This window comes from Fonsecaea monophora (assembly GCF_001642475.1).
Source record: "Fonsecaea monophora strain CBS 269.37 chromosome Unknown Scaff87, whole genome shotgun sequence".
Taxonomy (NCBI): Eukaryota; Fungi; Ascomycota; class Eurotiomycetes; order Chaetothyriales; family Herpotrichiellaceae; genus Fonsecaea; species Fonsecaea monophora.
Genome location: NW_019174018.1, coordinates 40288 through 66558, shown reverse-complemented (window position 1 = coordinate 66558; position 26271 = coordinate 40288). Strand labels below are relative to the sequence as shown.

The 26271-nt window shown below is 52.1% G+C and overlaps 8 protein-coding genes across 8 annotated transcripts; 7 read left to right on the top strand and 1 right to left on the bottom strand.

Moving 5' to 3' along the window:
• Window positions 1-1357: 1357 nt before the first annotated feature.
• Window positions 1358-2879, top strand: AYO21_09178 (hypothetical protein; the record flags this gene model as incomplete). Its single annotated transcript, XM_022659116.1, has 4 exons — window positions 1358-1796; window positions 1953-2460; window positions 2514-2678; window positions 2726-2879. The coding sequence occupies 4 exons, from the start codon at window positions 1358-1360 to the stop codon at window positions 2877-2879; spliced, it is 1266 nt and encodes a 421-aa protein (XP_022508570.1).
• Window positions 2880-6423: 3544 nt separating this feature from the next.
• AYO21_09177 (hypothetical protein) lies at window positions 6424-8108 on the top strand (the record flags this gene model as incomplete). Its single annotated transcript, XM_022659115.1, has 4 exons — window positions 6424-6541; window positions 6597-6805; window positions 6929-7379; window positions 7513-8108. The coding sequence occupies 4 exons, from the start codon at window positions 6424-6426 to the stop codon at window positions 8106-8108; spliced, it is 1374 nt and encodes a 457-aa protein (XP_022508569.1).
• A 1557-nt stretch (window positions 8109-9665) lies between these two features.
• Window positions 9666-11714, top strand: AYO21_09176 (hypothetical protein; the record flags this gene model as incomplete). The annotated part of the gene is made up of 4 exons (XM_022659114.1): window positions 9666-10210; window positions 10290-10604; window positions 10654-10922; window positions 10972-11714. The coding sequence occupies 4 exons, from the start codon at window positions 9666-9668 to the stop codon at window positions 11712-11714; spliced, it is 1872 nt and encodes a 623-aa protein (XP_022508568.1).
• A 1806-nt stretch (window positions 11715-13520) lies between these two features.
• Window positions 13521-14975, top strand: AYO21_09175 (hypothetical protein; the record flags this gene model as incomplete). The annotated part of the gene is made up of 1 exon (XM_022659113.1): window positions 13521-14975. The coding sequence occupies one exon, from the start codon at window positions 13521-13523 to the stop codon at window positions 14973-14975; it is 1455 nt and encodes a 484-aa protein (XP_022508567.1).
• A 3419-nt stretch (window positions 14976-18394) lies between these two features.
• AYO21_09174 (hypothetical protein) lies at window positions 18395-19337 on the top strand (the record flags this gene model as incomplete). Its single annotated transcript, XM_022659112.1, has 4 exons — window positions 18395-18411; window positions 18517-18548; window positions 18650-18779; window positions 18878-19337. 4 exons carry the CDS (start codon window positions 18395-18397, stop codon window positions 19335-19337), a joined length of 639 nt encoding a protein of 212 aa, XP_022508566.1.
• A 530-nt stretch (window positions 19338-19867) lies between these two features.
• Window positions 19868-21583, bottom strand: AYO21_09173 (hypothetical protein; the record flags this gene model as incomplete). The annotated part of the gene is made up of 1 exon (XM_022659111.1): window positions 19868-21583. The coding sequence occupies one exon, from the start codon at window positions 21581-21583 to the stop codon at window positions 19868-19870; it is 1716 nt and encodes a 571-aa protein (XP_022508565.1).
• Window positions 21584-22284: 701 nt separating this feature from the next.
• Window positions 22285-22989, top strand: AYO21_09172 (hypothetical protein; the record flags this gene model as incomplete). The annotated part of the gene is made up of 2 exons (XM_022659110.1): window positions 22285-22493; window positions 22545-22989. 2 exons carry the CDS (start codon window positions 22285-22287, stop codon window positions 22987-22989), a joined length of 654 nt encoding a protein of 217 aa, XP_022508564.1.
• A 271-nt stretch (window positions 22990-23260) lies between these two features.
• AYO21_09171 (peptidyl-prolyl cis-trans isomerase-like 1) lies at window positions 23261-23813 on the top strand (the record flags this gene model as incomplete). The annotated part of the gene is made up of 2 exons (XM_022659109.1): window positions 23261-23293; window positions 23358-23813. The coding sequence occupies 2 exons, from the start codon at window positions 23261-23263 to the stop codon at window positions 23811-23813; spliced, it is 489 nt and encodes a 162-aa protein (XP_022508563.1).
• Between the last annotated feature and the right edge of the window lie 2458 nt (window positions 23814-26271).

Sequence of the window (26271 nt, the reverse complement as noted above, 5' to 3'; positions counted from 1 at the left end):
GACTCGTCTTGCCATGCACTGTACAATAAAGCGCAGCATATTGAACATATTCCCCAGGGTCCATACGTCCTTACCTAGTATATGGAACACATCATGTCCTATGCCATATCCTCCATCCTCCATCCTTCATCCTCCATCTGTATATATATATCCACGGTGGTGACGATGGGGGGATTAGTGTATTCATTCCGGGTGTATGGTGTCCTCAGTACGGCGTGTGGTCTATGTATGGCGTACAAGGCTATGAAAGTTGGGTGTGGAAGATCCTATCTACCCATTATGACTCGCCGTCATCGTCGCTATGCTCCTCAACTCACGCATCATCCTCTTACTCATTAGTGGAGGAGATGAAGGCACGCGTGAACATCAGTAATGGGGTGGTACCGGATCGAACGGAGAAAAAAAGAAATCAGATCTTAAAGGAACACAGACAGGGTGAGTAGAAATAGCCGATTAGGTTTCATTGAGGGCGGCGGGATACCCTACTTGGTCTTAGGTACCTATGGTGCTACTGTAGGTCTGTACAAGTAGGTCTGTAGGTCAATGCGAGCTACTACGTAGGTATCTAACGAGTTGCGAGGTACAATAACTCCGTCTGTTGGTTGGATTATCCATCCATGTCGGGGATTTTGTATGCCAATCACTCCCCTACATGCGTGTACTCGCACCGCGTACGGTAAGCGTGGGGAGAAGGGGGGGGGCAGCTTTGCTTGCTTGTAGGTAGGTAGGTTCTGAAGTTGTTGGGTCGTTGGGGGTACGTATTTGTCTCGCTAGGATTGTAAGGACCATGTTGATCTCCTACTCCACACGAGACGAGGACAAGAGACTGACGAATCCCCCCGTCTCGCCATGCACATGTTTCGCCGCATATTATTACTACTACTGCGAGTTGGAGAGGTCCCTGTCCCTATCCCTGTCCGTCTGTCGTGGAGCTAAGAGCTCGGAAGCTTCCAAGGGGAGCTTGGGGAGGGGCACCAAGGGGGATTATTGGACCCTCAATGACATATGACGTTGACGTTGCAACTCTCCGCTTCACGCACCTTGGGTGACCCTGCATCTTTCATCTGCCATCTCAATCAAAAATTTCCTGGAAGGGGGAAATTTACTCCCCATACACAAACATCTGTACACAACACATACTAAGCTGGTTCAAACTGCTTCTTGTCCTTTCGTTGCCAATTTTACAATCACTATACTCTCGCATTCTCCTGCCGTTTCCTTTAACCGCCTGGCTATAAAGTAATATCTCTAAAAGTGAAAGTGACAGATTTCTGGCATAGTGTGGTTGTCCCTTCGATATTCTGTCCGGCATCAACAAACGTGTACAAAAGAGTAAAGCAAGAGGGGGAATCTCAAAATGAACACACCTACCGCCCTTCGTCTCCTTCGGCAAATACCTCGTCTCAATCGTTTGCGGTCGACTCCATCCTTCGTCCGACCTCTGTCTTCCACATCCTCCCGCTCTTTCAAAGTCACTCCCACCCAACTGGAAAAAGATGAACTAGATCCCTACCATAAAGTCTCGACCGATGCTACCGGTACTTCGGCCGGCCCTCATGAAGGTTCCGCCGCCCGAACAGATCGAGATATCGTGGTGGAATACCCTCCAGAAGAAGAATTTCCCCGGGACAGGCCGTTGCGGGGGAGAGGTGGGATACAATATGTTAGAACTTTGCCGACTTTCAGTCTCGAGGGGAGGACAGCAGTCGTGACTGGGGGTGCACGAGGGCTCGGACTGGTCATGGGTCAAGGCCTGGTTCAATCGGGAGCAGACCTGGCTATTGTTGACCTGAATAGTAAGTCTTGGATACACACCTTTCTCCGCCATAGGGATCCTTGTTCGTGGAAAGAGCTGTTTAGACGACGCCGAGGTCCTCTAAGGTTCTAGCCCTGCCAGATGAATCTCCCACACCCCCCAGAAGATAAGCATGCTGACCTGTCAATCTCAATAGAGGAGGAAGGTGAAAAGCAAGCTGCAGAACTCATGTCGATGATGTCCAAGGAAAACGCGGACAGCGGCTCCGACGACTATATTCCCAAGGTGACGGCTCACTATGCCGATGTTTCGGACCCAGAATCGGTGAATGCGTGCATCGCTGAGATCATCAAAGAGCACGGCAAAATCGACCATTTGGTCACCTCGGCAGGATTCACAGAGAACTTCTCTGCTGAGACGTACCCGTATGAGCGCATGAAGAAACTTTGGGGCGTCAATGTCGACGGTACTTATCTTTTCAGCACCGCCGTGGGTCGGCATCTCATGGAGCGCAACATTACACACGGGAGCATTGTCATGATTGGGAGCATGTCTGGCTCAATTGTGAATGTGCCGCAACCACAGGCGCCGTACAATGCAGCGAAGGCGGCGGTTAGGCATCTTGCCGCCAGTTTGGCCGTGGAATGGGCGCACGCTCATGTCCGGGTGAATTGTATCAGCCCTGGCTACATGTTGACAGCTCTGTAAGTAACTTGTTACTGTGTGGTTTCCCTCGACCAGCTAACGAATCATACAGGACCCGTAAGATTCTGGATGATAACCCAGAGCTTAACAAGACCTGGACATCCCTGATCCCGGTCGGCAAGATGGGTTCTCCAGAGGATCTTCAGGGAGCGGTGGTATACCTGCTGAGTGATGCCAGTCGCTATGTCACCGGTGCAGATCTGCGAGTCGACGGAGGGTAAGTTGTGTTTCATCTCCTGGTTCTGGCATGTGACTTTCGACCAGCCACATCATTGTTCCTTTGATTGTCTGGCTTGCTGACTTCGCGATTGTAGATATACCTGCACATAAAGGCGCTGATCTCCAGATGGCGAGGAAAAGACCGTCGTTGGAATACGCGATCGAGGCTAGTCCACCAGAGCTAGTAAAGCATTCATAATTGCTGGATGCAGGTTTGACGGCGCGCACATTGCATAAAGTATTGTAGGCCATGGGCACAGCTCGCCTTCCTACTTGGGAGTATGTATGCCTTTTAACCATTAGCCGACTGTAACCGTCAATCCCGGAGTTGGAAAGCCTGACGAGGACCAATGTTTTTGATAACGAAATAGACCGTCGGGCATGATATTGACCCCACGTTTCACGGCGTGGTGTGATGACATTTTCAATCCATTATGGCAAAGTGTCAGGCCTCAGATTTTCACATGATCAACATGGGAACAGAAGAGAAAAGGGGCCATTGCCTCGAAGCCGAAGCGGATCTTTGCTGTACTTGTAGATCCAGGCCGAGATTGTCAAAAGCAACTTCGAGGATCCATTAAAGTGGGGACTGGGGGGCGAGATGGGCCCCAGAGTCATGGTGATCTAGACCACCAACCTAGACATACTTGAGCCCGAGAAAGGAGGCTAGGAAAGTTGGGACCGGGAGCGGCAGCAGACGGCATCTTGATAGCGCGATATGAGGTGATGGCCTTGTCTAGATGTCTGGCCGCTTCCCAGACCTCCAAGTAAGTCAGGTAGCATGTGGTGGAGGAACGATAATGGTTTTAGTCATGTGTGAAGTTCCTGATAAGGTGAATGAGGGTGCAAAGGAGTTGAATAGGTACAGACTGCGTGGGGGAGGTTCTTTGCATCAGGCGTCTGGTAAATAGGAGATCGGCGACCAACGAGAAATGCAGGTTCGACTTTGTGCGCCATCGGTAGGCGGGTGGTTTTGTCTGGGTGGACTCGATTAGAGCGCTATGGGTATGGATTCGTAAACTGAGGAGCCGACCTCAGCACAGTTCCTGATACATTGTGCTTTGTACATCCGGGACGGAAGAAAGAGACCCAGCAACGTGGATGGTGGATCCTGTAAAGGCGCGTCGGAAATGGACGTAGCTGCAGGACTAAGCCGGGGTTGGAGGAAGAGAGGGAGTGGAGCAGTGTTGGCCGGGATCCAGGCTGATGTTTTTGTATTTGTACTTGTATAGATGATGTACTAGAGACAAGCGCAGTTAGAGCGAGTGAGGCGACTCAAGGCGAGACTGGGAGGTGGATGAGCTACTCAGGCTACCAAAGTAGCTACATCAGCAAGGAGACAACAAGGTGCAGATTGGTACCTTTGAATGCAACGTTGGTGAGAAGGTACCTGAAGCTACCTGAAGCTACCCGCTGCCGAGTACCTAGTCGTGTTAGTAGTGTAGAAAAGCAGGGGAGCAGGGAATTGAATTGCAATCATGGTGTACGACGGAACAAGCTGCGGTGAGGAAACAAGGAGAAAAAGAGACCAATGACAGTCCAAGATCATGATGCAATGCAAGATCTGGTTGGGCTGCCATTTATTACTCCGTAATTATTTTATTTTCCTCGCCAAGTGCAACAGAAACAACATCTTCCTTCCCCTTTCATTTTCATTCTTTGATCTTGACTTTACGTACAAAACTCAACTGACCGTACCGAGACCCCGCCATGTATAGTGATTGGCTCTCTCTATCTCCCTTGCCGTTTAACCGTGGGATGCTGTGATGCTGTGCTGCTGCATCTCCTGGTCTCTATCTCCAACACTTGTACTTGGGTACCAGCACCTGGGAAAATAGATGCTGATCAGCCCCTTGTTCTCGATCTTTCTAGTGTCCCACCGGATCCATGTCGGCGGGTTGGTTCGTGGTGCCATTGTGGCCACGTTGGACCTTGTGGTATTTACCCATGTCGATCACATTATTGATCTACAAGGAAGGTATCTTGGTAGCAATGCAATGGTGCCAGTATTTTAAGCCTCACCCTGTTACTCTACATAGACATTTATCCGGTATTAGTCGCCGGTTTCAGGGTCAGTGTCGGTGTCGGTGTCGATAACAAGTGGGGGGTGGAAGCGTACATCCGTTCCATCTATCGGCAACTGGTTTGTTGCCCTGTTCGTTCGTCTTTCTCTCTCTGTCTCTCTGTCTCGGCCTCGCCTCTCCGCTTTTCTCCTCCTTTCGCCCAATTCTGTCTCTTCTCGTTTCTCGGACGGGACTGCTGACTACGACGGATGTGGCATTTCGTACCGCCCACTTTTCCTCCATCATCAACCACCTGTCAGTCACTTACTCACTCAGTCCCCCGTATCCTCCTATACGGATGCATCCACCATTCCACCTCGCCTCGTCACTCCCGTCTTGCGTCTTGCCCACCATGGAGCTTCGGAACTCCTTGTCTCCTTGTCTGCCATATCGGTTCCCATGATCACCATGGCTCCCATTCCCCCATTTCTGGATCCTGTCTCGGCCGTGCCCTTGTCTCTTGTAACCCCTCTTCAATTCACGCTCGTCTGTAGCAACTCCCCTTTTGCCTCAAACCTCACCACCAACTGACCACCCCAGTGGATATTTGCCATCTGACCCTGGTTCCTGCATCAATACCAAATTCCTTGAGTGAAGCTAGAGTTGTGCTTCAAGAGTCTTTTTCTTCCTTTGGGATCAACCGCCGTGGGGTCGGCTGACTACAAGTCTCTAGGATCTGTCCTCGGTCGTTATCCACTTACCATTCATCACAGAGGCATTTCCAGCTTCTTCTGTCGACGTATCATTCCTTCTCTCCGCCCTCTGGACCTGCTTTTTGTCCCTCGAGGCCAACTCGATGAATGCCATCCACCGCCATTCCCGGGCTAACCCCGTCACCAGTCACCCGGTCCTCTTGACCGCGGCCAACTTGCTTGTCACCACCGTCACCCACGTTTGTACCGTCAATTCGTCTTCCCCCCGGTTCCAGCCCAACTCAGGGCATTCAATCAACCGTCTTCCGAGAGGCTTTCAGCTGAACTGAGCCCCTTCTCGTGTTTAGTTCCTCAATCCAGTCACTCAGCGCTCCGGTTTCACCCAACGGATCCCTTCCGCGCCGCTTCACTACTGGCTGTCACTGGCTTCCCCCGTTATTTTAGGCTTTTGGCGGCGGGTCCCAGACTTTCGATTTCTCACCACATGCCCCAAGGACTCCCTTGCCCAGCGAGCCCAGGACCGCGGGACCTGACAGTTGTTTCCTCTTCCCCCCTCAAAGTAGTGAGCCTCCTCGATCGACGTCGCCAGTGGCCTTTGCTGTTTCAAGCTTTAGTGGTGATCTAGCTCAACCTCCAGCCAGCTTCCACCCGTCCAGACCAGCCGCGCCGCTTACGGTTACACGCACATTTGGGGTGCGCGTGGACAGGGACGAGAAAAAGAAACACAAAGGCCAAAAAAACTCCTTTTCCCGGTTGTGACTTCATCTATTCTTACACACCGATCTTTGCGCTCCTTCCCGCCACGAGACACCCGGGTTGGTGGGCATCTCCAGCCCTTGCCGCCGGCCAATTTCCCCTTCACCTTACCTTCCGCTTCCCTTTCCTCCTCTTCAAGCCCTCGGTCGCTTAGTCCTCATTATATTCGACTTGGCTGGGACAAAAGGACATGGTTTGGCCAATCCACGAGTTGATTGTCCGGCTTCGTCGAGCTGCCACCGCCGGAGACGTCCCTTGATAACCGCTTGTCATGACGGCCGTTCTACCCCAAGGACTAATTAATGCGAATCCCAATGTCCAACAGTATGCTTTGGACGATTTCCACGTCGACTTCACCAATGCAGAAGTGCTCAGCAAGTTTTGGAAAGGTCTTTTTGCTCTTGGGACCCAAATACTACGGACCAGCGGCTGATGTTTCGTTAGTTTATGCCATTCAGAGCGAGGCGACGCAAGACAATACCTCTGCGAGGTTGCGGAATCTGTTCTGGAGAGTATGGAGTAGCCCGACCCTTACCAAGTCCATGACATCTGCACGACTGATGCGCTTGTGGTCTCTGTGTACTCAAGACGTGGACTTGACCCCAATTGAAGATGGTACCAACACCAGGCGGGTCCCCGAACTTATCACACAGGTACATGTTATCTTAACATCCCACGGAAACATCCTTGCTGACAGAAATGTTGAGGGTTTATCTGCGTCAAGCCAGTCCCCAAACACAACCTCTCCCTTGTCTCCTACCTCTGACATCCGTCAGACAACAGGTGCCACTCCACGTACCAGGCCAAATGTTGCACCCACGCTGCAAGATTTTAGATTTCCTTCCGTGGCGGCCAATACAGGTGATGAGGAACGCCAGCCTTCCAGTGGACAGCCCAACGGACGTGGCCGAATGCAGTCTGAAGATGCTTCAGGATCTGGGTCTCACGCCACATCCGAATCGTCTACCCGACCGACCTTGAGCAGAACCACTAGCGGTGGACGACAAAGGCCGCCTGTTCTAGCCACTGCTGGAAAGTCGAGGGCGAGGCCTCAAATCCCCCGCAGAAAATCCAGTTCGCAAAAATCCCCAGGAGGCCCAAGCGGACCGAAATCTCCAAGGGCAAAGTCAGGCGCTGCCACAGTCGACGTCACAATTCAGGACACCAGCGGAGGTGCCGGTGCCCTCACTAACAGAGGACTGCCTCCTGGTTTGCCAATCGTCCCTTGTACGTACATCTCGCATTTGATGGGCTAGCAGGCTGACATATTGGATGCCAGCAACTACCAGCGGACCGGCTTTCGTTCTTCCATCTGCGTCTTCATGGCAGAGCATAGATTCGGCTACTGAACCCCCTTTAGCGAACACTGCCCCGCCTCTGCCCACGTCTTCGGGTGAACTGGTCGAGCCGGATTTCCGAGGCAAATTTGTGGAAACCCAGAAGAAGCTGGTGAGCTCGACAAACCTTGCCGGCCTTAACCGAATCAAAAAGACAGGTAGTGTTGTCAGGTTCGCGGATGAGTTGCCCCAGGAACTGCGCAAGGGAAAGGAAAGGGAGAAGGAAGCGACAATCCCAACCCGAGACGAAGCGCCTGGATCCTCACGACTGCGGAGGAGCATATCCAGTGAAGCAGTTTCGGATGATGCCGACGACGATGACTCGTCTTTGGAAAACATGCAACTCCCACGAACCAAGAGCCAGCTCAGCCTTCTGATTCAGACCAAAAGAGATGAAATAGGGAGCTCGGATATTGGACCCGCCGGAGAACAGGAGAACAACAAGGGGAAAGAGCAGGCAAAAGAGAAAGCCCAGTCCAGAGAAGAAGATCTCCTATCAATGGGTCGACGAGACGGCGTGACAAAGGCTGGCGGCGTCCAGGGACGCAAGCAGCATCGGATCAGCGAAATTGAAGACCCTGGATACTTCTCACCGTCAAGCCCTGAGCCTCTGTTCTGAACCAACCTTTTACTTGAACCCATCACGAATCTGCTTTCCTTTTTGAAGCAGGAATAAGCCCATTTTGTACCACGACATGACGTTACGACGAGACGACCGAACAAAATATGTATCAACAGTACGACGTTCTGAGCAGCAAGCATATTTATTTTTCTTGGGGAAAGCCTATATGCGCGGCATTCACTTTTGGAGCCTGGGAGTCGCTGGCCAGGTTTCTTCAATAGATTGGGCATGGTGTGGACGAAACAGTGGCTCAAATCAGAAGCACCAGAGCATTTGGAATTATACCGGCACCAAGTTGCCCGATAAACAATGAAATCATTATTTGGCCTTTGCAGGTTTTGGTCCAATTCAACTCAATGAGAAGTCGCAGAGAATGTGCCCAACGACGATCAGCGCTATTGCGATAATCAATTCTGGCATGTAGAACTAACTGCCTTACCGGGTGTCATTCGCCAGAGGTAGATTTCCTCTGTTTTTGCCTGGCCGCTTACATTTGAGGCCGTTCAACATGATGAGCCGGGAATCAATTCTCCTTTCGTGGTAATTACCCAAAGGATGAGCTCAGACAAAAAAGCATACTTTGGCTCCTGGATGTCTCGTATTCTCCCCAAGATCGAATTTCGGCCATAAGTGGCTAATTGCGAAAGACGCGTTCAAGGCGGGGCTCAAGTGACGCGTTGGTTGGCTGCACTTGTACCGGCTTTTTCACGGCCGAGGCACGTGATCACCAGGGTTGGAGGAGCTCGGCTCATCGCAAACTGTGAGAAGTCTGGATCTGGCCGCACTCCAATCCAATCCAATCCCACGCGCGTAGAAACATCCTCTGCCATCGAGAACGCAACAAGGCACATACTTCGAGAATAGTTTCTCGTACTTGGATCTCGTATCTTATACTCAATCTGTCCCTTCCAGATCGCTCATTCAACTATCATGCAGGGCTCAACGTTGGAGAAGCTGGTACCGTCGGGCTTTGGATTGCTGGCGGTCAATTGGAGAAGCCACTCTTTGGAGGGGAAGACCAAAAGACCAAAAGACCATTATTGGATGCGCATTGCCCTGCACGGCCCGCTTTCCCCCCTCTGTTACCAGCCACTCAGATGGCTTTGCCACTTGAAGGAGGCCCCGTTGGTCGGCCATTCGGTGCAAGCGAGGAAACCGCAGGGTGTTGCAAGTGCGCCAGTGTGTGCAGTCACCGCCGCAGTCAGTTCTCGCCAGCACCAAAGCGAAGAGGGTCACAGTAAACTGCTCGTTCAACTTCCCACAGAGCTCAACAATCTTCTTTCTCCCCTTCCCAGATTTCTACAACATCCACCAATCCCTCCAACGATGTGAAAATGCTGGTACTCTGCTGAAACTTCCTCTTGCCATCGCAGCACCCGCCTCTCCTCGGCGAGAAAACACGACGGAATTTGTAACCACCCACCCACGGCGCGAACTCTGCTTTTCCACAACCATTCCTCTTCCTGCAGCCGTACGACATCTCCCACATCCTCTGACCTGCGACAACACTGACACTCGTCTCTAGAAAGGTAGCCACGGCAAGAAACCCCTAAAATGAGCCCTCGTCGGTCATCCCGTGCTCGCTCATCGCAGCAACCCCCTCCTGGTCCCAACCACACAAACTCCACCACCTCGATCAACTCCAAATCCGATCGAGATACTCGTGCCAACATCCGTACAACCTCTCCTCACAGACCCTCCACCCAACGATCCGAATCTGCTGATGGCGCAGACTCGTCCTCTCGAGCCGAGCAGCTCGCACCGCGTCGCAGTCGCCGAAATGGAGATGACAAAGAACAAATAGTAAAACAACAGACCGATGATGAGGAAAATGACGCTGAACCCACAGATGAGGAAGTCACTCGCTGTATCTGTGGGCTAGTTGAGTATCCTGGTCCTTCCCCTACAGTGCGACAACAGCAACCAGCCATCGACGGCATAACCGACGACACGGGTAATTTTTTCGTCCAGTGTGACAACTGCGGTGTCTGGCAACACGGTGGCTGCATGGGTCTATTGGACGAGTCGATGCTCCCAGATGAATACTACTGCGAGCTGTGCAAACCAGAATTTCACAAGATCACAAAGGCTGCAAATGGGTAAGCTTGTCCCTATCAATCCCGTACTCTGCATCTATCTATACACAACTGCCTTCGTGAACACTCTTGTCCAGTTTAGTGGTGAATATGTGTTATCACCTTTTGTGCCCATCTTTGTGCAGAACAAGACTGACAGATTGCCTTCAAACAGACCAAAATCTTCACGTTACCTCCCTGTTTTGGAGACAAATTCCAGTCGATCCTCTCCTTTATCCTCAAATCCAGAATTGGGCCGCAAGAAAGAGAACAAGAACAAACAGTCCGAAAGCACCAAGAGGAGAGCCACCTTCAACAGTAGGGGGGCTTACGACGAGGATGAGATGTTGAGGAGGGCCATCGAGGAGAGCAAAGAGATGGGCACTCTCGGGAAACGCACAAGAGACGAATCAGAAGAGTAAGGCTCGTTTGATATCAAATATTTACCAGTGCTGACTTGGGGGTAGACAAAAAGGTACATCCAAGCGACAACGCACGGGATCCAACTCCTCAGGAACGGTTTCCAAGCGCAGTGAGTCGCCCGATGGAGCAGTGGATGATCCAACAAACAGATCAGCAACCAACGGTCGAAATGCGTCCCAAAAATTGAGGGGAGCAGCTGCTCGAAACAACCGTGAAAAGGAACTTCGAGACAAAGCAAAGGAACAGCAAGCTGCCCAGCGTGCTGAGGCGGCAAGCAAACGCAATGCTCGGTCCGAACGAAGAAGGGCAGATGGTGAGTTATATATGCTGCCTAAAATCAAAGATACTAACAAACGGAGCAGACTCACCTCCTCCTACACCGAGCCTCTCTCCTTCCAAAGGTGGACAATCCAACGGCAGAACAAAAGCAGATTCCCCCCCATCTGGTCGGTCGAACCATACCAATAGCCGTAAATCTGGCGGAAGAGCAGCTGCACGGCGAGGGAGATTGGGCAGAAATCAATATACGCGTGACCAGAACGGAGAAGACGGGGACAATGCATCTCTGCGGGATGGATCCCATGACATCAATGGCCATGACAACAAAAATGGGGGTTCGCCGTCCGGCGTCGACAGAAAAGGGAGTGCAGGTGGAGTCGGCGCTGTTCACTGCATCAATGGCGAAAGCGGACGCAGTTCAAAGGCCAAGACACACCCGGCGAGAACGAGTCTCAACGAGATGAAGAGACGAGTAGCAGCAATCCTGGAATTTGTTGGGCGGATGCAGACAGAGCGAACAACGCAGGCACAAGCAGCGATGCAGGTGAGCGGTGGCAGTGGCGGGAGCTCCAAGGGCTCCACGACTCCGAACGGCGTAAGCAAAACGTCCAGCACTTCGAGCACGACAGGGAGCACGTTGCCAACGGCCAGTCTGGTGCGTGCGGTTGAGGCTGGGCTGAATGACGTAAAGGAGAAAGACGACGACAACACGGTATCGATGATGGACGAGAAGGAGTTTGCGACCATGGGCAGTGTGGACATGATGGAGACGTTGACGAGAGAGTTGGTCCAGTGGCAGAGTGTTTATGGGGTATATTCGCGATGACCACGGGAACGGTGCTCAGGTGGATCATGAAACAGGAAAAGATGGATGATGTGCTGGGATAAGTCGGAGGCGTCTCCGAGCATGACGACGATAATGAATGGGTTCTTGTTTCAGGTTACCGGCTCGCGCAATTGAGGGACTTTTGCATGGTAGGGTATGGCACATCCAAAATGAGGTTTGGTTATAAGGGAAAAGTGCATTCCTCGGGAGTTTAATTGCGCTGGATTCCCATATATCATCTGACGCATGATGCATTGATGGTTTTGAATGTTGAGGGAGGGAGTATTTTGTTTTTGACACAAAATTATTCACCGAGCAAAATGAGAGCGTAGCCTGCCTGAGTGAGACATTGCAATTTTATAGAGATACGACTTGGGAAAAGAATTGGCATGATCAAGGCAGGGTTGTGCATTGGTTACCACAGATGGAAGCAAGATACCCCAAAGAAAAAAATAATATCGCTGAAATGACGTCGTTCTTTACTACCTGCTTAGCGAACAAGTAGCAGACGAATGAGGAGTGAGTATTATCCGTCACCCAAATCATTTCATCCCACTTTTCTTTTGCTCCGTGTCTTGGCATATTTTGCTCCAGGTATCACGTGCGGCAGTCAGGGACCAGTATTTTTCGCCCAAAAAGTTGATTATTCAGCATATTCGACAGTGTCGTGAGTGATTGGCCACTTGGGCAGAACCCTTGGGGGTGGGCCGCCTGGAGACGAGATTTGGCTTACTCGAGGTCCCGAGGTCTCAACCTCACTGGTGGTACCGGTCCTTTGGGAGTGGCTTATTCCACCCTCCGTTAACTTTTGAGTTGTTCGGCCGAATCTTTACTCGTGAAAAAGTAAGCCATTCAGTCAGTCCTTGTACCGAGTACTGAAGTGAGTAATTACTGAGTGCCTATACACCTCTGAGTTGCAGAGTACCTCAGCTGCATCTTGTAATTTGTAGACATTCTCCCGTGTCTCAGGTATTCAGTGTCTGTACTCTCTACTCTGTGCTCTGTAACTCTACTCTGTATGTATACCTACCAACCTACCCATCTAGGCACTTGTTAGTACGCAGTCATCCGTACTCTGGGTACCAAGTACAGACTATCGGGGTATCTACCGCTAGAGGTTTATACTTTTTTTCTTTGCTTGATACGCCACCGTCCGTATCCATCGATCCATCTTACCCATTCACTACCCTGCATTGTCTGCCCGTCTGCCTGTCTGCCTGTCCGGCTGCTCGCCTTACCTCGACTTTACCTATTTTCACCATTTGATCCATTTGATCCATTTACTCATTTCCTCTCCCCTACCCATTTATACATAGACACTTTCTTTCTCTCTCTCTCTCTCTCTTCCCCATTCCCGCCGTAAAGGAACTTGGAGATCCGGAGAGCAAGCAAGAAAGACCAGAACGAAAAGAAAAAGGGCAAAGCCGACTATAAGTACTATACTGTACAAAGTACGAGTTAACTGTTGGCTCACTCTACTATACTCTTCTCGTCACGACATCAGCCATCAGCCATCAGCCATCCCAACAGTGATCAGCCAACATTCTCTCCTCGAACCGTCATCCACCACTCGTCGCCCGTCAATCCAATCCCGATCCTCGCCTGCCAAATTTCTAGTCCCGCCGCGAAGCATTGACGTGCCAGACCTTCCAACCTTGACTTGATCGGGTCTGGTCTAGTCATCGACGCCGTTCCGCGCGGAGGCGAGACCAGAGAGAAAGCCCGGCGGCATTTCTGGGCTACGGGATAGTATCATCAGACCAACGGGAGAAGAGAGCCGCTTACAATCGACCGTTGCCATTCGCCATGGCCACGGCCGTGGGCGACAAGACCCGGCAAGCGGCATCGGGCCCCCGAAAACCATATGTTCGACGAGTCACCGACAAGCGGAGGGAGCAGAATCGGCGCGCCCAAAAGGCCTACCGGGAGAGACTGAAGAAGAAACTCGAGGTGCTGGAGGAAAAGGCTGCTGGGTCTATTTCGACTTCTGCTCCCACTTCGACTTCCGGTCTATCACACTCGGACCGACGCCGCGAAACACCACTAACGTCTAGTCATGAGCGGACCTCAAACTCAGGTAGAGTATCTAGCATTGAGGATGCCGAGGGCGACGACTATGGCAATATCAATATCGATGCCAGCCCCGAATTTCCCATCGATATAACAGACACGACCACGAGTGCCCCCATAGTCTCTTCAGGGCCGCGTGTGATAAATCTGGCAGATGCTTTCGTCGCTGCTGGTGATCTACCCTTCGCACAGAGCGCATTTCCTACCATCGAGTTGCAAGTAGGTCCGGACACACCAACGACAGTAACCGACAGCCACGAGACTGTCGATCATACACACGACGACTACGGTGACATTGATCTGCGGCAGATCTGGTCCGTGCCGCACAGACGAGAACAACCACAACAGCAACAACCACAAACACATCCTCCTGATCCCTCGCTCGGATCCACGGCTCTAATGACCTTGACGCCGCAACGATCCCCCCTCGGCTCACGCTTCTTCACACCAAAGCCCACCGTGGCAGATCCGTACATCAACCACATGCACCTGGTCGGTGAAGGAAACCTGGAGGCATCACTTTCTGTGGCCATTTCAATCGGCATCAGCCGCAGCCAATACTTGAATGACCACCCGTCACATTTCCCGGCCTGCTACGTCGCCCTTAACAAACCTGATGCGCGCTCCCCAACAAGGTCAACCTCTCCAAAGACGGTGAGCTACAAAATCGCACACACCTTCATGGACATCACGCCAGAGCTGGAAGAGCATCTCGAGGCTGTGAAGCCGGCCATGCGTCCAACACCTGCACAACTCCTCAATCCACATCCAAGTTACCTCGATTGCATTGTATTCCCTTATTTCCGGGACCATGCAGTCAAAGCATCTGTCGAAGGCATCCTCGACCACGGAGAGTTGTTCATGGACATGGTGCATGGTGGTCTGGTATGCTGGGGTGGCATGTCTGGACTCACAAACAGGCACGGAAAGTCGATCAGGAGTGGGAAAAGAGACATGAGAGGCAACGTGGCCTGGGACACGAGAAGTTGGGAGGCCAAGCGATGGTTCTTGAAAAAATGGACTTGGTTGATTGGCACAGAAGACGAGGAGGAAGCACGAGGAGATGTTCATGGCATTTGGAGAGGAAGCCGGTGGTGGTGGGCCATGCGCGGCGAAGACGATAGTGATGAAGAAACCGAGGAAGCGGATTTCGAAGGTGCCCGAGTGAGCGAAATTGGCCATTGCATGTGAGGCCGTTAGCCTCCTGGCAAAACTACAACACAGGAGGAAGGTTGCTGTTGCTGCACGCGTACCTGATCCTCGTATCTATTGAGACAGGGCCTCGCCCATTCAGTGCTGGAAGGACCGTGATTGACATCTTGACCTCCACTGTGATGGCTTTCTGCTTTCAGGCCATCATTGTACGGCCTCCTGCTCATTCCCACTGGAAAGCATGCAGAGGAGTCAGCATTTATCTCGAGATTTGAGCTTGGACCGCCAAAGAATTTCGTTCGACAAGTTTCTGGCCAAGGACGTGGTGGAGCTTACCAGGGCCATGAGGAGGAGTGTTCGAAGTCATCCTCAATATCGCCATTGCCCAGATGCACGATTTTTCATGACAATTGCGAGAGAAAGAATGACTCCTCACCTTCAGAGCCGTCATGACCACTGGGATTCGAATGTGACTAGCGCACTATCACGGCTCTTGACGTGTGTCCCGGTGTGAATGGAAATCATCCACCCAATGAACGATATACCGCAATGTGAGAGGTGCAGTGCTCGCTGACACCAGAAGGTCAGCGACAGGCTCTTTCATTTCTCAACCTCGCACGAGTGTGGGGTCTAGCTGCTTGTCGAGTCCCAACAGTTCCGCGACTGGTCAGGCTTCCTTTTCCGGGATCGAATCGTGAGGCACGGCCGCTCGTATCTCTCTGAACACGGAGTGAACTTGTGCCACATTTTCAGGCTCAATGTTCGTATGCCTTATGTCCCCCCTAAGATGCGATGCGACAGAGGCATCCTCGCATATAACGCAGCCCACTCAAAAGAGTAGTGCCATGGAAAATAGTTATAATCAACCAGCAAACTCCGTTGATGGCGAAGCTGTAATGAACCAATCTGGAGCCAGCGACTGCGAGGTGCAAGACCACGCTAATGCACCCAAAAGTCCGCTGTGTCTGAAGTTGCGAGACGGCTAGTACTTGGGTGGTTCTGTAGGTGACAATTGGCAGGACTGACTTTAAACCATCTCTACTCAGACTCTTGGTTGGTTGCTCGTGCGAAATCGTAACCCATTAACCACAAGAGCTGCAGTTTCTTGAGCTAGACAGGCGGAGACAACGTCCTTCGTCCGAGTCTAAGTCGTGTCCAAGAACCGAATTAGGAAGTCATTTATCTCTTCCATTTGTACCACTCTTGTAGTGATGCATTTGATCTCGAGAGGATTGGCTTCTCTTTGCCTAAAGGAGTAACGTTCGAGAATATTCATCAGTGGAGCTGGAGGATGGCAATTCCACAGAATACTTGAGACAAGTGTAGTTGTACGGTACTTGGTGCACGAGAACCCCATGAGGTCGGCGGGTATTTCCCATTGATGAGCCACGGAGGGAGTCCCTGAGTTGAGGCGCATGTATTGTGCATGCCCTTGGGGTTTTGTGGAAAAGCGCCCCCTGCCGATCTTAGTCTTCAAGCCTCATCCGTCATCATTATGTTTCATTTGATGAGGCGATGATCATAACCGTATAAGGCAGGCTTAAAAGAAGACCACAAGGTGTCGTGCATATTGACTGACGTCCACGCTGATGGCTTGTAAAAGGGTCTACTCAGGTAGAGCTCGACAGGAGGGGTGAAATCGCGCAGAGGACAACGGAATAGTGGAGTATTGACTGATGCAGAATTCTGGTCTGATGAGAGGGGAATAGTAGCTCGCGACAAGACCGGTGAAGGCTGGACCAAGTGTCGTAGCGCAATGATGCCCAACGGCTCGAAACTGCGGCGAAGTGCGGTGAGTGCTGAATGCTCCGAGGACAATTCTAGAGACCGCGGGTCGGCTATGCACGAGCTCCCTCGAATCCTCCCTTCAGTGAGGAATGATCGTCGTGGTGTTTGAGCACGCAGACTTTGATTCTGTTGGCTCTGACCTTTCGAGGCAGATTTCTCGGTTGTGACGACGCAAAAGGGGAAGTGAGGGTCGGACTTCTGAGTTTCCCTCTAACCGGCTATTGATAAGATAGTCCTCATCAAGAGTTTGGCTTCCCGGGCTGATTCACATTGCGGTTCCCCGGCCCCATGAAGTCAGGTTAGCCACCCGGAACTCATCCTGGGACCCAAACATCCAGTAGCCCAAGCTGCCTCAACCGGCCTAAGAAACCCGACTTACATTTCCGGAGTCAAGGATGCCCCTGATGGCCTCGTGGCTGGCTAGGCCTGGATATGGGCATGCTGGGGCATGCTGGGGCAGGCGCAGCAGGTGCAGCAGGTGCAGGCGCAGGCACAGGTACTGGCGCAGGCACTGGCGCAGACTCTGTGGGCATCGTGCCATCTTGATCCCAAAATTCCCAGAGTCCACAGTGGTCCTCAATCGCGGCAAGAGATCCTCTCCACATCCGACTTTCATCGTTCATTGACATGTCGAACTCACATCCTCTTACTAGCTAGACAACCTTTACTTGATACTACAAGTATCAAAATGGCCACAACTATGGGCAAGGAACGAGAAGGGACAGTGTCAGTTTCCGCCCCGACGATTGAGCTCCTGTCCACCCCCGTCAGCATCGATCTTCTCAATGCTGATCTTGACCTTGTGTGCGGGACCAAAACGCAGACTAAAAATCTTCCAGACCCTCAGTTCCCATTGCCAACGACACCAAAAGAACTCCCTGCCCCCCTTTCCCCTGTCTATGGTGCGAACCGGTTATGTACGAGGACTCGGTAGACGGAGACGGTCCACTCCTCCGAGCTCGTTCGAACAAACAAAAACATCGTCACCTCCACGACACCCAACGAACGTCATTGCCACCACTGTCACTACATCTGCTTGTACCGTTACTTCCTGGGTTTGGCCAGGCAGACCACCTTGACCACTCACCTCCTCCATCACCCGTCCCTGCAGTGAACCCAATCCGATCAAGTCCGTCACTCGCCTATGAACCGAGCTAGTCGCCGCCCACATTGAACGCCTCACTCACTATCCTATCACCCTCACGAGACTTCTCATTCAGGGTATCGCTGCAGTCTGAGGGATTTGCACGAGGTAGCAGGTTAGGGATCAACATTCGGCAAGCAAGACACGGTTTTCCAGTAACAAACTCCAGCCGGATCTAGAGCTAGATCACGTAGCGAACCGCTTTGCCCCTTCAAGTACCAGATCCCACACAAACCGTTAAAAAACCGCCCATACCGATTTTCCCTTTGCTCGACTCACCTTGCAGGCCAAGTAGCCACGAACCTGGTGCCGAGAAGCGGACTTTGAGCTTCTTCTGCTGTCCTCTCACTCAGGTGGTTCATTAAGTCATTCAGAATCTCTCTTCAAAGTGGTGGGGGAGAAGGAAAGATTTTATGGTTTGAAATGTAGTCGAGACACTTTTCGAACCCAACGCACTTTTCAAACCTCGGACTTGTTTGTATAGCAATAACCGTGTCAACGGTGGCAGGTCGAGGGGTGAGCAAGAATGAGTTTGCAGCCCAGGTACGTTTTCAATTCGTCTTCCAAGTCTCAAGGTTTGCGCTTTGAGTGCCCCTCCTTTCTACCAAGAGTTCGGCGCGACTGATTGAATCTCCTTGTTACCTACAGGCGAGAATATCACATTGTTGTGCTTGGTGCTGGTACGTGTGATCCCTCCATTCTGGAGCCCTTCTGCCAGCTCATGTGTTCCTCGAGTCGACAAAACTCCCAAGCTAACGACCTGGTCTCGTGCACGAAATAGGAGGAGTAGGGAAAAGCTGTCTCACGGCCCAATTCGTGCAAAATGTCTGGATTGAGAGCTATGACCCGACCATCGAGGACTCTTACCGAAAGCAAGTCAATGTCGACGGTCGACAAGTCATGTTGGAAATGTAAGTTGCGACAAGGAGAAACACGCCTCACCAATGCTCAAAATATCTTTGACCGTCTCAATAACTCCCGTGCTAATGTCTCCTGACCCCTTCTCCAGCCTCGACACAGCCGGCACTGAACAATTCACAGCAATGCGCGAATTATACATGAAACAAGGCCAGGGCTTTCTCCTCGTCTTCTCCATCTGCAACATGAACTCGTTCTACGAATTGGCCGAACTGCGCGAACAGATCGTCCGCATCAAAGATGACGAGGACATCCCTCTCGTCGTCGTGGGCAACAAGTCCGACATGGAAGACGACCGCGTGGTGCCCCGCGCACGGGCTTTTCAACTCGCCCAGTCATGGGGTCAAAAGCCGTACTATGAAACGAGTGCACGGCGGAGGACGAATGTCGATGAAGTGTTTCTGAACCTATGCGCGCAGATCATACAGAAGGAAGGCGCAAGAAATCTCCTAGCCGAGCAGCAGGCTGCTGCGAGAAGGAGAGAGAGGCCGAACCGGCACGATCGCAGAGGCCGGCGGCAGAGAAATCGGGACAGGTGCGTGATTTTGTGAAGAATATCATACACCTGGACCTGTTGATATGGCCTTCGAGAAATCAGCTACAACAGCACACACTCCAAAAAAAGAAAAGACATACATGGAAATTAAATGTGACACGCATTTTGGGAGGACATCTCCACCGGCGTTGATGCTGGAGGAGGGAAAAACTAGACAAAAAGAATGGGCCTGGTTTCTACAAAAAAGCACGGGGGAGGAAAAGAGGAACGGAAGCATCAAGTTTGAGAGCTCTAGACGTACCCGACTCAGGTCGACATGTGTTCGTGTGACTACTACTTACTGTATTCTGTCTCGGTTTGGGGGTTTTTCCTTTAACAATATCCTGAACTTGGTTTCTCGCTCAGTAGGAGATTCTCTTGCGTCGTCCATTTCGTATTCGCGCGAGGGTGTCTATACCCACGAGTCTGGTCCTATTGCCAATCGATATAGCTAGCATGCTAGGTGCGGATCTCTTCCAACGGAAAACAACGGAAAACGATGGACTGGGACCACCGCTCAAGCCCATCAGAAACATCCACTCGTGATTACATCCTAAAGACGCCAAACTTGGTCGGCGCGTCGTCTGCTCTACCACCCAGCGCGACCTTCAAGCCCATGGCCAACATGTTCCTTGTCTGCGCGGGATGGATGACCCCGTCGTCCCACAGCCTCGCACTGGAAAAGGCCGCGTCACTCTCGCGCTCGATGCGGTCCCTCAGACCCACGTCGACGCTCTTGCCCACCGTCTCCATGACGGCCGTCAACTGGTCCGGGCCCATGACGCCGATCTTCGCGTTCGGCCACATCCACAGGAAGCGCGGGGAGTACGCGCGCCCGCACATGCCGTAGTTGCCCGCGCCGGCCGACGAGCCCACGACGACGGTGAACTTGGGGACGTCGGCGCACGCGACCGCGGTGACGAGCTTAGCCCCGTTCTTCGCGATGCCGCCGCGTTCGGCGTCCGCCCCGACCATGAATCCGGAAATGTTCTGCAAAAACACCAACGGGATGTTTCGTTGGCAGCACAATTCGATGAAATGGGCGCCTTTCAAGCTGGACTCGGAGAACAAAATACCGTTATTGGCGATGATGCCCACCTGGTAGCCGTGGATCCTCGCAAACCCGGTCAGCAATGTGGTGCCATAGTCCTTCTTGAATTCGGCAAATTCGCTGCCATCGACGATGCGGGCGATGATTTCGTGCATGGGGATCTGCTTGCGCAGGTTGGTCCCTACGATCCCCGAAAGCTCGGATGGGTCGTACAGCGGTTCGCGGATTTCATCTGGGCTGATTGGCGGCTGTTCTCTGGGATAATTGAGGTTGGAGATGGAGCGGCGGGCGAGTACTAAGGCGTGAGCGTCGTCTACGGCGAGGTAGTCTGTGACCCCAGAAACGGAGCTGTGGAGTGAGCCACCGCCCAAGTCTTCGGCTGAGACGACTTCCCCCGTAGCCGCCTTGACCAGCGGAGGGCCCGCTAGAAAGATGGTGCCTTGTTTCTCGACGATGATGGATTCGTCGCACATTGCAGGTACGTAGGCACCGCCGGCCGTGCAAGGGCCCATCACCACCGCAATCTGAGGGATGCCCATGCTACTCATCCTGGCCTGGTTGAAGAATATGCGTCCAAAGTGATCCCTGTCTGGAAAGACGTCGGCTTGGTTTGGTAAATTCGCACCACCAGAGTCAACGAGGTAGATACAAGGTAGTTTGTTTTGCTGAGCAATTTCCTGCGCTCTCAGGTGTTTCTTGATTGTCAAGGGATAGTATGTCCCGCCCTTGACTGTAGCATCGTTGGCGACAATCATGCATGTCACGCCTTCGACAGTCCCAATTCCCGCGATGACGCCTGCAGCGGGGATATCTTCCTCGTAGACCTCGTAGGCGGCGAGGGGCGAGAGTTCCATGAACGGGCTACCAGGGTCGGCAAGAGCTGTTATGCGATCTCTGGCCAGCATTTTGCCCCTTTGAATGTGTTTCTGCCGCGCCTTCTCTGGTCCCCCTTGGGAGATCTTCTGATGTAATGCTGCATATTTTTTCATGGCCTCGCTCAGCTGGGCTGCATTGTCTTTGAAGTCTTGACTAGACTTGTCCACCGCGGTTGGGAGGACGGAGATGGCTTGGGCATGCCGTCGATGGGCGAATGTCGCTGCTGCCCTTGTTGTTCTCGGTTTGAAGTGGGACTTAGAGCATTTACGGTGTTCTCGAATAGCGTGGTTGAGACTTCTCAATAGAGAGTTTGTCGGAACATATTTGGGAGCCATGATGAACTTCTCTGCAGCAGCTCATGGGGAGACTTGGGCAGGGAGTTTTGGAACAGGAGGATACTTGGTTCTCTTAGGGAGGATGTCTTCAACAATGCGACCGCGGTTGGAGATCGAGAGTCCCTTTCCGCAGCCATGCCGTTGATAACCGAGATCTCGGTACGGCGGAGTATTTGTTCTTCAAAAGCAGTATGCCAGCTTTTCCGCAACCACGCTGCTGTCGAGAGGTGGCGATGATATACAAATCTAGCGAGAGCTGCTCCAGGGTAGGATATTGCCAGAGTATCTAGAGACACGAGCACAGGAGTTTCCGAATGGGCTCTCATCTACGCATCCTCCCTGTGAACCTACATGAGCCAATGAGCCTGCGGGGTAAGGTCACTCATTATCAACGATACGACTATCTATGTCGAGCAACGTTTTCACAATGTTGGCGTGCTCACAATGGTTTGGGCCGAATGATGCCGACCTGAATCGGTGCCCGCGATTCGGGGTGGAGTTAGAGTTGATGTCCCCCTCCGAATGAAATGGCGTCTCTCGGCAATCATCTGTGCCAGCTTCACTTCTTGATTGCAAATTCTACAAATCCTCGTCACCTTGCGAAGACCTGATCTTCAGCAGATTCAGCCTTCAGAAACTGTGTGACTCGCAAAAAGTTCTTGCTGAACACCACTACAGCTGCTGCGCTTTTCCCCGGCAACATGGCCCAGGCAACCGAAATTGTCTTCTTACCCCTCAAAGAGGGGAACGATCCTCACGGCGAACAGTTGAAGGGAACGATTGAAACCATCCTCAAGCGTGGTGGACCGTTGCGCCTCTATTCTGGTCCTCAGGTCGAACACCCCAACATTCACAATTTGTTCATCGATTGGACTAGCATCGGCCATCATGAGAAGTTCATGGAGTGGGAGTAAGATGACTGCAGTCACACTGGCATCTGCCACTACTGACGAGAACATAGGGGATATAAAAGCTTTCTAGATGGCGCTGTGACCCAATGCGAGAAACCACCCAGTCTCTACCATGTCCATTTCGAACCATTCCCGCCGTCTGCGGCTTTCTCAGAGGTAACCGAATTTATCACAATTTACTTCCCTGCCAACTATTCGGCCGAGGACCAAAAGACGTTTCACGAAAACATGAAGAAGTTTGGGGTGAACGTGACGCGTGACTGGGAAGGATGCAGGGGTGCCGTGGGCGGTTGGGTCGCAGAAGAGCTCGAAGACCCCAAGACCTCGGAGAAAGCCAGAGCCTACGTCGAGCTCATTGGATGGGAAAGTGTGGATTCGCACATGAAGTACAGGGAAACACCGTCATTTAAGGACAACGTCCCTCTCCTAAGGGGTGCTAAGGATCTGAAAAATTTGGCGATGGTTCATGTCGCAACGAAAGAGGTCAAGGCGTGACTTTACTGGGGGCTACCCAGGGCTACAGATGAAGTAATGCCGTCTAAGTAGTGGTAGGTTCAGAGATAGATATGCGTATCTAGGGACGGAGGCTCAGACTTGAGGCGCTGATCAATGACGCCAAGGCGGGAGCCCGTTTTCAGAGATTCCGATCCTGTGCATTTCTCTTCAAGAGCTTTCTACTTTCCAGGCACCACTCCTCTATGCTTTGATGTCGGATGTGCGACGGCGAAGTCTATAGAGCATTTCATCCATACCGAAGAATTTCAGCATGGCGACCGATGTGGTCCTCGAGACCACCATGGTAAGATTTGAGCCCTATTCCCCTCACCATGTGCTTCAATTTTAAGAACTGACCCGATGACAAGGGCGCAATCACTGTCGAGCTCTACAACGACCATGCCCCCCGAACATGCAAGAACTTCTCCACCTTGGCTCAACGGGGATACTACAACAACGTCATCTTCCACCGTATAATCCCCAACTTCATGATCCAAACGGGCGATCCGACAGGGACTGGCCGAGGTGGTTCAAGTATTTATGGCGACAAGTTTGCCGATGAGATCAACCCGTCCTTGAAGCATACTGGTGCAGGTGTACTTAGTATGGCCAACAGCGGGAAGGACACCAATGGCAGTCAATTTTTCATCACCCTGGCGCCGACACCTTGGCTGGACGGGAAACATACAATATTTGGGAGGGTCAAGAGCGGAATGAAGGTCGTGCAGCGCATGGGGCTTGTCAAGACCAACAGTGAAGATAGACCATTGGAGGAGGTCAAGATCATCAGGGCAAGTGTGGTCGAGGGGACCGAAGCTGGATGATCGACGACAACGGCGATACCCCCATACACAACCCGTCCGATCTCATGCTGTCCAGATTCAACATTCACGAGCAATGCGACTTTGAAGAGGATAACCACAACAACAGGAGCCAGCTGTATCCCAAAATACTGTTCAGATCCGAGTCCTTCTCTTGCGGCATTTAGAAATGCTGCTCGGCACGGTAGTTGATATTCTATCTAGGAGCAACGTCCTCGACAGGATGGTCTCGACGTCCAACCCCGCACCTTTGGCTCAAGCCACCGGCGCTTTGAGGCGAATATCTATCCCTAACTCTATTACGCCGCGGTTATCGAGCGTTATGAAATCAATGACGCTAGGGCAAAGTTTTTCGTGGAGATCAGGTGCAAACAAATCGATGCACCTCCCGGCCCTTTCCCCTGAGTGTAGGGCAAGGGTTACAGGGTGGCTTGAGAGAGGCGCTTCGTCTCGCTCTTGGATTTGTCTCCTTTTTAACTCCCCCCACAGACCACAACTGGTGTCATGTCGAAACGCCCATGTGGGAGACTATCCGAATTGGTGGTCAACAACTCGTGCTGCAAAAGTCTAACCGGTATCCAAATCTTTTTTAAGCAACAACTGCGTTGGTTGGATGGGCGCTTCAGCAAGGCCCTCTAGCTCTTGGCCCCAGATATTGCGGCATGCGAGCCTTGCATGGGATGTTGACACTCGGAAAAAGACGAAGAGCTCTTTTCCAGCTTAGCTTTGGCGTCTACCATCTGCAGCCTCGCCGAGCCTACAAGGATGAGTGTAGTCACGCTGGAATGCTTTCAATTTGGACTCCGGAATCAGAAATCCGGATCTTGGGGGGTTTGGGTACTTTGTATTGTACGAGTAAGTACTAAGCTATGAGCGGCATCCAGCTTCGGACGGATTTATAGGGATCTGCGAGTAGAGTGCGAGACAGGCTGATGCTTACCCAAATGATCATCTGCTCAAGACCTCTACGAGTAGCTCCGGAGTGTCCATGGTGAGAGATCTGCAGAAGCATCGGAAGGCCATTTCTATCTGAAAGCTTGATCTTGCGAGCCATCCCTTACCACTTGTCTTTCACCAAGGCGCAGCCAGAAAAGTGTGGCCGGTTATGAGGGGGCAAATCCTTCTCTACCAACGAGCACTCGTACTTTGGCACGTTTCATGGCAGGGTGACCGCAGACTGTGTTCACACGATTGCCGCTCTCGCCACGACGTGTGTGGTGGCCATCCCGAGAGTAATCAGACGAGTAAGCGCGACTTCATTTGCTAGAGAAGAGTGACATGGAATGACATCCACGAACGATCGACAGCTGAGGGGCCAGGATCACTCAGCGCATCTACTCGGAGGATTCGGAGAATATTGTGAGCTTGGCGATGAATGGCATTGTAGTTTCCTTGAACACAACGTTGTATATCACAAGTACTCTGCAACATAAATAGTCGTAGAGGGCTTGAATTGGTTGGAGAGGCTGGATCCCTCGACATTGGCTGTCGCATCGTGCCGATGTTTCCGTATCACAGCAAGACTACAGTCGAGAGAGGGCAATAGAAGAGAGTGAAGAATTGAGTTGGATTTCTTCAGTGTGGATGAGTGGAGAGTCAAATAATCAAGCTAATGTGGACAATGGGTGATGGAAGTGGGATACCGCCCTGTGGTTGGGTATCAGCAGGTGTCAAGGTCCCTGCAGCATCTCGGGCGCTGCTCAGGCTAGTTGGACGATTGGCGGGGCTGCACGCACTTCCCGGGGGCGAGCTCCAGGCCGTCACACCTGGGCGGTTACATTATACGGTCGTCCATTGGTTGTGAGGATAATGCCTAGCGATGCCTAGAGTGCCCCTAGCGCCTGGCCAGGGTCGCCGAGACTGACATGACAGCTCATCCGACAACCCAATTGCTGATCGTTGTCCGCAGCCTCGAATTCTGCGCCAATTCATGCAATTGTTCCTGGCTCATCACCTTTTCGATCCAATCACTCGCTCCCGTGCAATGCTTTTCGTCGTGCTTTTCGCTCCATCTGCGCCTCTTATTCGCTTACCGTGCTGTGTGACTGCTCAAAAGAAGGGACTCGGTCCGCTCCAGACCCCCACTTCGTCTGCATCGAGTCCATCATGTTTGCAACTTCTGGTCTCACCGCACAACCAATGCAAGCTCTCGACGAAGCGCCGACTCTCCCTCCGTACCGCTGAGATGCATCACCATGCACGAAATGCAAGACCTCCGGGACTCGATAGCTCTTCTTCTCCAGTGCAACTATTGCTGCTCAACTCAGTGGCTGCTCTTGTTGTTACTCGTTTGGGTTGATATCACCGTGAGGACAGTGAGTAGCGGGGTGCGCAAATCGCTCTCGCACGCGCGGCCGTTGCTTCTCGTCACCACCACCACTACGCTGCTCAGTCCTCGATGCTGGACAATGTCTTCTTCTGCATGACCCCAGAGTTCTATATCGCAGCTTTCGCCCCCCCT